The sequence below is a fragment of the Branchiostoma floridae genome, chromosome 17, assembly GCF_000003815.2.
Source record: "Branchiostoma floridae strain S238N-H82 chromosome 17, Bfl_VNyyK, whole genome shotgun sequence".
In the NCBI taxonomy this organism is placed as follows: domain Eukaryota; kingdom Metazoa; phylum Chordata; class Leptocardii; order Amphioxiformes; family Branchiostomatidae; genus Branchiostoma; species Branchiostoma floridae.
In genome coordinates, this window is record NC_049995.1 from 5,891,044 (window position 1) to 5,899,681 (window position 8,638).

The window sequence follows — 8,638 nt, forward strand, 5'->3', positions numbered from 1 at the left end:
ACTATAACAGGATTTCTAGTGTTACCAAAATGAAACCAGATTTGCAGTGAATGTCACTTGAAGACAGAAGAAAAATGTCCAGACTTTCCATGATGTACAAAATGACCAATAAACTGGTGGACGTACCAACGGATAAATATCTAATACCAGCTCAAAAAAGAACAAGAAACAGTCATGCCTTCAAATACCAGAGTTACCAACCTAGGATTGATGTGTTCAAAAATTCGTACTTTCCCAGAACTATCGTAGAGTGGAACTTGTTATCACCAAGTACAGTAGGGGCATCTTCTCTCGGTAGTTTTAAAGAACGCTTGCAGATAGATGTGCAAAAGTTAGGGGTAACGAGTCGTTCGGTGTAATATAACCAGCTGCTGCTGCGCCGCGTGCCTGCGAAGCTGGTGTGTTACGCCGAACGGCGGTTATACCGGCTAAATAGATACAGATACAGATACAGACCTAGCGCGCGGCTGCCAATCTACCTGCTAATTTCTTCAGTTAAATACACTCTTTCAACTTTTGGGATCAGTTTGGCTGACTAAAAGGGAACTTCTCACCGCTAAAAACTTGCGTCCATACAGCCGTTTAGTTTTTGGCTCGGATCTCTTTTAGGAGTAATACATCAATGAGACCGTAAGAGACTACAGTGCATGGTGCTACCGCGAACTTAAAACCGCCATGAAAAGTAATTTTTTCCCGCAACTGCGAAAGGTAATCCCCGCAAACGTAAATGCATTTACAGTACTCCAAATTCAACCCTAAGTTTCCTTATCCATATCGGCAAAGTCCTGTAACTTTATGTACATTATACGTACTTACGACTTCTATATAGAATAACTTTATTGCGCAACAATTGTAACAGTTACAATGTATGGCAATGTGAACAACTATATACTAATACAAATAACTAACAACTAATGTAATATAATATAACAGTATAAACAATCTAGTGAGTATCATAAAGCATTATCTCGTTTTTGCAATGAGTTGTAAATAAATTGGCCAACGTAGGCAGATATATGAACAGGACATGATAATATCAAATGGAATACCTCTGACCTAGCATGTGGTAGTACAATTTCGGACTTACATACAATATTTTGAAATAACTTTTGACGGTCTTCTTCATAAGTCGGACAATCCATTACAAAATGAAATTCATTTTCTATGTCATTATGGCATGTGGGACAAAGTCTCTCGCTTTCACGGCAAACTCACTTTCAAAGCAAACTCCCTTCCTCGGCAAACTCCCTTTCCCGGCACCAGAGAACCTAGCCAACGTTGAAAATCGCGAACACACATGTAAGACAACCCCGTTCGAAGACTGCAACGGGGTCTGCATAACCAAAAGTTCAACCCTAAGTTTTCTTACCCATAGCGGCAAAGAACTTGAGGAAACTTTCGTCGTCCCATTCCACGACTTCCCAAATACCGGAGAAGTTCACCATCCTTTCCAAATATCCACACCACCGTGTACTTCTTCTGGTCCGTAGCGTAGGGGAGGGGGCAAAATCAGGGCGGCTCTCGTTGTGATGACCCTAGTTTTCCTGTATATAAAGCGTCGGGCTGTACCATCAAAATGCAGGGGTGGTAGAATGCTATCCCACTCCCCCATTCTTTTCCCTACCTTTCGAATCTACAAAATGCAAATTTAGCCGTACACGTAGTAGTAATTCCAAAGTTAGATTTTGAAATCTCTCCGCTTGATCATAATTTTCCCTATACTCCCTTTTTGATAGTCTTGTAATGGTTGCGCCCACAGGGTGAATGGCCGCTAGGTCACCAGAAACTGCCAGGTCATCGGTACATACCGTCATCGGTACATGCCGTCATCGTATTCTATGGCCTATTAACTTAACTGTTAACTATTATAACTGTAACTGTAAATTATAACTATAACTGTCAGCTGGAGGATTAGCTTTTTAATAGTTTTTATAGGTCGCAGTTACCTTTCATAGGTCGCAAAAGATCATTACAGTACTAGCTACAGATTTGTCATGGCTAAATGGGTAGCTCATGCAGGAACTAGGTCGGCTTGTGTTCGGCTGGTCTTCAGAAGTAGTCAGAAGTCAAATTCTAATCTTAATTCCCATGCCATAACCTCTGCCACAGTTTCCAACCTATCACGACTCACTCAAAGGCCATGGACAAATATATGCTGACTCATTTAATAGCGAAAGTTGGAATAGTTAGGAGTAGGTCCATATAGAGAATGTCATCTGTTAAATACAATATGAGTATTGTCTTGTAAATAGAGCGAAAGCACTTTGATAGTTGTATTGTCTATTGTCATGAAATATCAGCTTGACAATACAGTATATCTCCAAAACAAACCTTTGAATATAACTCTGAGCTCATTCCTATGTATACATACGAAGAATCATCTTCTTCATAAAGATATGTGCCTTTTTATTCTGAAAAGAAACTTCTTAATCTTAGAATTAGCCATTGGTATGTTGATCAAGTGCCCGATAGGTCATACTCTTTACGTTTTTCATAGTTTTAAGGGATTTGATGGGGTGAATGACCGAGGTGTCATACTCTAATGAGCCATTACTAATTATTTGAGTTTAATCAGATCCACAATTAACACAATCTTTTAACAAAAGCGTGTGACATCTCGGTCGTTCACCCTGTATGGTCAATAAGCCTATTCGCAATTACCGGCGCGAAATGCATGACGGGTAAAATCCGCCATTTTGGGAGATAACTTGCCAACCCAGTGTTGCGTCACGCGTGTGTAGTGTCAGCGTTTGTTTAAGGAGATGGCGCTCCGCGCCGCGCCGTGCGGCGCCGCAGGTGTTCCCACCTGACAGGTACGAACGTACACCTGTTCTAAAGAAGATTCTAGAACTGTCAGTTAAGAATAAAGATAGTTTTAAGTTTTTGAAGTCTGGTGTAAGACCTGTATTTGTGTTTTACTGACAGTATATGAAGTAAGTGGAGTTTTTTTTTCATTTTCGTTCCGGCCGTAATGGATGAGGAGGCGGAAGTTTATACACATGAAGAGCTAAGACACAGGACGGTTCTTCATAGTTATACTGCTAATTTGCTAATGCAGTTCTAAAATTGATTGGTTCATGGCAGTTATAAGCTCTGATTGGTTCCTGACAGTAGAAAAAGAAATGAAAAGAAGACACCAGCAAGAGCAATTTTATCCATATCGGGAAAACATAATTATTGTGAGCTCCTACTGCTAGTTTGTTAGTTTGTCTGTTCGATAAATCATTTCCCATTACACAAGCCACTTCATGAACAAAGGCAAAAGTAAGATCCCGTTGATTTTATTCCAAAAAATATGTTCCTACATCACCACCAGTATGGCAGCATAAATGTACAGAACTCACAACTTAATGTATGAAAAATGTTGAGAATACATTTGAGGACATGTTACAGAAAGGATCCACTTTTATCTATTACATCTTCATTACATTGTCATTATTATCATCGGTCACAGTTTCCTGCTATCACAACATAATCAGTAAAGGATCATTAAAAAAGTCACTGGCACTCAGCTGCCAGCAATTCAATACAGTTTATCTCTGCCAACTTGAATGGCTTGTATGCCAACTGTTTATTTGACCAAGTCTGGCTGCAGGTTCCGAACCAATGCAGCACAGACCTTGATAATGTCATCTACTGCTGACATGAGTGTTATGGGAAATGTACCCTCCAGGATTTTGAAGTCCTTCAGTCGATTGTTAGCACGCTCTACGCGGATCCTCAAGTTTGCAACAGTTTTTGTTCTCTTTACTTTGTCTCTTGTCATGTGTCGCCTCCCCTATGCTGCTGGTGGTATTTCTAGTGTTGCATTCAGCAGCATCAGGTCCTCCTGGATTGGAAATCCCGTATCTGCCATTATTTTTATAACGTCATTTGGATCAACCAAATCTAAAAAGCCACAGTCCCAGGTAATGAACACATCAGAGGCTCTTCCGCCATAGGTCTTTGAAAGAAAGGAGATGTGCCCATTTGGTGTGATCCCTACAAACGGCAAAGTATTGTGTTTTTATAGTCATACCATGTGGAGGCTTGTAAGTCTAAAGATCTAGGTCTCTCAATAAATATTTCTGTACAATCAATTATGCATCTTATTCTACTACATTGTTTCTTGAACTGTGGTGGCAAGGTCTTGGAAATTGCAGCTCTACTTGTACTATCAGTGGTTGTAGTGTAACAGACAGGAAGCGAACCCAAGTGTTGGCAATCTGTGAGCAAGAACAGTTTTGTCCGACCATGGGTCTTTCTTGTCAGTGGGAAATGCATAGCTGGAAAGGTTGGGGACAGTTGCATCATCAAAATCCTTTTTTTGTTCCATGTTTTTATTTGGACATGTCCCTGACTTCCTTTTTTTAAAGTTGATACAAGAAGGTTGAAACCGCCTTGGTTGATATGTTCCATTACCGCAGCCGACCACTGCACACAGCCTCATGTTGAACTCCGGCACCTTAAAAAAAAGGAAGAAACATTAAAGCAAATATCAACACTTAAACAAAAAATACAGCTTTAAAGCGCAATACACTTCAATGCACATTCTACATGCACCCCTCCCCACCGTCACGTTTGCATAACTTGCAGGGACCTTGCTTGCACATTTATTAGTACAATTTTTCAACCTAAAGCACCAGTTTAATACTAATACGGACATCCAAGCCATTTACTGCGATTATTAGTGTACTCGCTGCTGGTTCTTAACATTTTTTTATCTTTCTAATCGAAGTGTTGGTCACAGTACGAAAGCTCCTCAGTCAGTGCAAGCGGGGTCATGTCCGGACACGGGAGATCACGAGACAGTGACCATATCGGCTTTCATTATTGTGAAGACACAAGGTCGTGCATTTTAGCTAACATTTTTACGGTTTATAACATACGTAGGTTAAAATTTCCTAACTATGTCACACTGGTAACCTTTACAGACAAAAACCTGGCTGTAGTGAGAATGGACAAAAATTCTAGAAGTAAGCGGCAAAGATAGATGGCATCGTGCATGGGGGAGGGATGCATGCGTTATCACTACACTGTGGTTACACTTGCTTGGATACCGTCAAAAAACGTACCGTAAATTCCTCTGAAGCGAAACTGAACACGGTGTTTCAGGTACACAAGGTTTAGGACATGGTTGGAACATCAGATCCAGGCGGGTAGCTGCCGTTAACGCCGTGTAGAGGCTAAAAATCTCGACACTTGAACATTGAACCTGGACACACGCTGCCCTGTCGAACGCGACTTGTTTATCTCACTTTTTTCGTTGCTAAGGAAATTCCGCGCATGCGTACTGGTAAATGCAAATAGGCTTATTCCAAAGGAATTACGGTCATCCACCCTTTGGACGATTCCATTCTATGCCTTCATAAATACAAAAAAGGGAAATTTTTACCATTAACAGGAGTATGTTTAAAACTCTTAGCCTAAAGCTATATTAGATATAAAAAAACAGCCAAGTCTTAACTCTAAAGAGACTTGGGTGCAAGAAGAGGTTAAACAGCGATAAATATATTCTTACACCCCCTGTGGTCTTGACATAGGATAACCCGGAGAGGCTATGTAAATAAGGTCATGCATGAACTGTGTACATATAGGGCTGTGAGCTCGAACTTTGTGGCAAACGCCGACTGTGTCTGACTGGAGAAACGTCTGTTATATTTTAAGAATGGCTGACTTTTCCGGCAAACGGCGTCCCGTAGAAGGACAAGAGAATGAGGAGAGTTTCATCAAGTTCTTTGCAGCTATGGGTGAGAGGGTTTCGTAATTTTTTGGTTATGTTTCCTGTGCCGTTTGTTTATGCGCGCGCGCGTGTGTGTGACTGTGTGTTATGTGTTCGTTTGTGTGCATGTCTATGTTTATTTGAATGTGTGTTTGTGAGAGCGACAGAGAGAGAGAGAGAGAGAGAGAGAGAGAGAGAGAGAGAGAGAGAGAGAGAGAGAGAGAGAGAGATCGTAGCATCGTCAGCCATTAGATTTTCGTTCTTAGTGTGTAAAGAGAAACGTAGAATCAAAGGACATATCACAAAGTAAAAAAGACTCATTAATCTACTTAAAACTTACCGGAATTCCAGTCTTTGTATTATTTTCTATGAATTTATAAGAGTTGGACAAAACTACTCTGAACCTTATCGAGCTAAAAGGGTACGTGGGCATGGCCCTTTCATTTGAACTGGAACCATTCACGAGGTCAATGACCGTAAGAGCACAGTCGGGGTGAATGACCGCACGTCCATATACCTAACGGCGCGACCTGTTTAAACACGTACATTCTCATCTGCAGTTTTCAACTGCCCTATATTTTCCACTCTTGATTATTCTCCATGCCGACTTACAGAATTTTAATTATCGTTTTACAGGTGCACCAAACCCCGAAATGGCCCAGAAACTGTTTAAGACGGCCGAACATAACGAAATCATCGACAAGGGAGACACAGTCATCTTCAGGGTAGGTTTCTTCCTCAGGTTTTAACGACGGTCTTACGTATTTGACACGGTAATTGTGTAGTTTGCGGTTCCGAGCGTTGTATTTTGAGGCCGATAGCCCGGTTGCGCGTCGGTCGACGTTTTAGGTATCCGATGTCACGGTCACCTCTCGCTCGTTATTTTACGTTGCAACGTCGCTGTTTGAAAACCGACATCGCTTTTTTGAAACCCGACGTCGAAGCTCTTTCGAAATCCGACGTCGGTTTTGAAAATACACGTCGCTTTCGAAAACTGACGTCGGTTCTCAAAAACCACATCGCTTTGAACACCGACGTCGGTTTTGAAAAACCACATCGCTTTGAAAACCGACGTCGATTCTAAAAAACAACATCGCTTTGAAAACCGACGTCGGTTTTGAAAAACTACATCGCTTTGAAAACCGACGTCGGTTTTGAAAAACTACATCGAGGATTAACTCCAGGGGGAGGGGCCTTTTACACCTTTCATTCACACCAACCAAACACAGATGTGTATTTGTTATCAAACCCACCATGGATCGACTAGTTAGGCATATTGCCTGCCCTTACGCCCCAAACAGAGATTCGGTTCCGAGCAGTTGGGAAAAATTTGAGACTTACCTTGTTGGGGAGGGCGGACGAAAGACGCGGCACATAACAATGCCACAATTTTGCTCCCAAACCTCTGCAAGGAGCTTCCGACTGGTTTTGACGTGTTTTTTTTCAGGCGGTTTTGTCGGGCCTTCTTTTTTGTTTAAACACTTGGTTTGGCGACATAGCAAAATAAAAAAAACCCAAAAAAAAACAAAACCTTAAAACCAATCCTTCTGCGTGGGGAGCACATATCACCGTGAACTAAGCTATATTTACCTTACACTCCTACAGGGCAAACATTCTACATAGATGTGTATTACACTATGTGTATTATACTGTATCTCTCCAAGCAAAGGTTGCGCTTCGGCTGTTTTTCATTTGTTTTAGGCCTTTTTGTGGGGCTTTCAAATTTGTACAGGAGCCTTCATGTTCGCCGGCCAAACAGACGTGAAGAAAACAATACACAATAGAAAGCCCAGCAAAGAGACCCAAGTGAACACGTCAAAAACTGCCGAAAACACCTTTGCTTGGAGAGTACACTAACATGTCTAGACCAGTCAGTTGGCGGTGGTTGGAAGAACATTACTTACCTATAATGTCTCTTATCACGCCATGGAAGTATTGCTTTCACTAATCTAAGAGAATCGTTGCTGACTCACTTTGTATCAACTTATCTGGCGGAATCAGGTTGCTGTACATGTGCGAGCTTTGTGTGTGTGGTGCCTGTTGATGCGTTCATACTCTTCACACACACAATTAAAACACCAACACATGTGTTAGGATGGGGGCGAGTGCGTGCACACCGCAGGAATACTTTTATTTGCCAAAGGTACAATCGTAACGAAAGGTCAAAGATCAAATTGAACACCGAAACATCAATATCCAAAAGGGATCGTCAAACCGATTCCAAAGACATACGATTTTTCGTGATCACGTAAACCAAATTGTTAAACATTAGCATACATAGCTGCTTATGTTGTTTGCCAGCCACGAAAGTACGAAGGCCGAAAAAGGGACGTTCGCCGACCTGATTTCGAATCCCCCCCCACACTCCCATCTATTACAAAAGTAGACGACCTGCTTTTAATAACGCCAAATTCCAATCAGCAGACGACCTGCTTTGGAAAACGCCCCCTTGACTATCAGCAGATGACCTGCTTTCTATAACGCCCCCTTGCCCATAAGCAGACGACCTGCTTTCGATAACGCCCCCCTTGCCCATCAGCAGACGACCTGCTTTGGAAAACGCCCCCCTTGCCCATCAGCAGACGACCTGCTTTCGAATACGCCCCCCTTGCCCATCAGCAGACGACCTGCTTTGGAAAACGCCCCCCTTGCCCATAAGCAGACGACCTGCTTTCGATAACGCCCCCCTTGCCCATCAGCAGACGACCTGCTTTGGAAAACGCCCCCCTTGCCCATCAGCAGACGACCTGCTTTCGAATACGCCCCCCTTGCCCATCAGCAGACGACCTGCTTTGGAAAACGCCCCCCTTGTCCATCAGCAGACGACCTGCTTTGGAAAACGCCCCCCTTGCCAATCAACAGACGACCTACTTTCAAATACGCCCCCCTTGCCCATCAGCAGACGACCAGCTTTCGAATACGCCCCCCTGCACATCA

At 42.5% G+C, this 8,638-nt stretch overlaps 2 protein-coding genes and 1 long non-coding RNA gene across 3 annotated transcripts in view; 1 reads left to right on the forward strand and 2 right to left on the reverse strand.

Moving 5' to 3' along the window:
* The window catches only part of LOC118404211, a 5,829-nt gene extending 4,320 nt beyond the window's left edge, over positions 1 to 1,509 (reverse strand). Inside the window, exon 1 of the mRNA XM_035803241.1 lies at positions 1,370 to 1,509. Coding sequence (XP_035659134.1) covers positions 1,370 to 1,445 — 76 coding nt within the window. The 5' untranslated portion in view covers positions 1,446 to 1,509. The remainder of the gene's footprint in view (positions 1 to 1,369) is intronic.
* A 2,792-nt stretch (positions 1,510 to 4,301) lies between these two features.
* LOC118404215 lies at positions 4,302 to 5,303 on the reverse strand. The gene is made up of 2 exons (XR_004829764.1): positions 5,055 to 5,303; positions 4,302 to 4,444 (listed from the first exon to the last, which is right to left on the reverse strand). It is a non-coding gene; the product is annotated as an uncharacterized LOC118404215 (long non-coding RNA).
* Positions 5,304 to 5,547: 244 nt separating this feature from the next.
* LOC118404212 overlaps positions 5,548 to 8,638 on the forward strand; it is a 30,788-nt gene continuing 27,697 nt past the window's right edge. The window contains exons 1-2 of the mRNA XM_035803242.1: positions 5,548 to 5,729; positions 6,338 to 6,426. Coding sequence (XP_035659135.1) covers positions 5,648 to 5,729; positions 6,338 to 6,426 — 171 coding nt within the window. The 5' untranslated portion in view covers positions 5,548 to 5,647. The remainder of the gene's footprint in view (positions 5,730 to 6,337; positions 6,427 to 8,638) is intronic.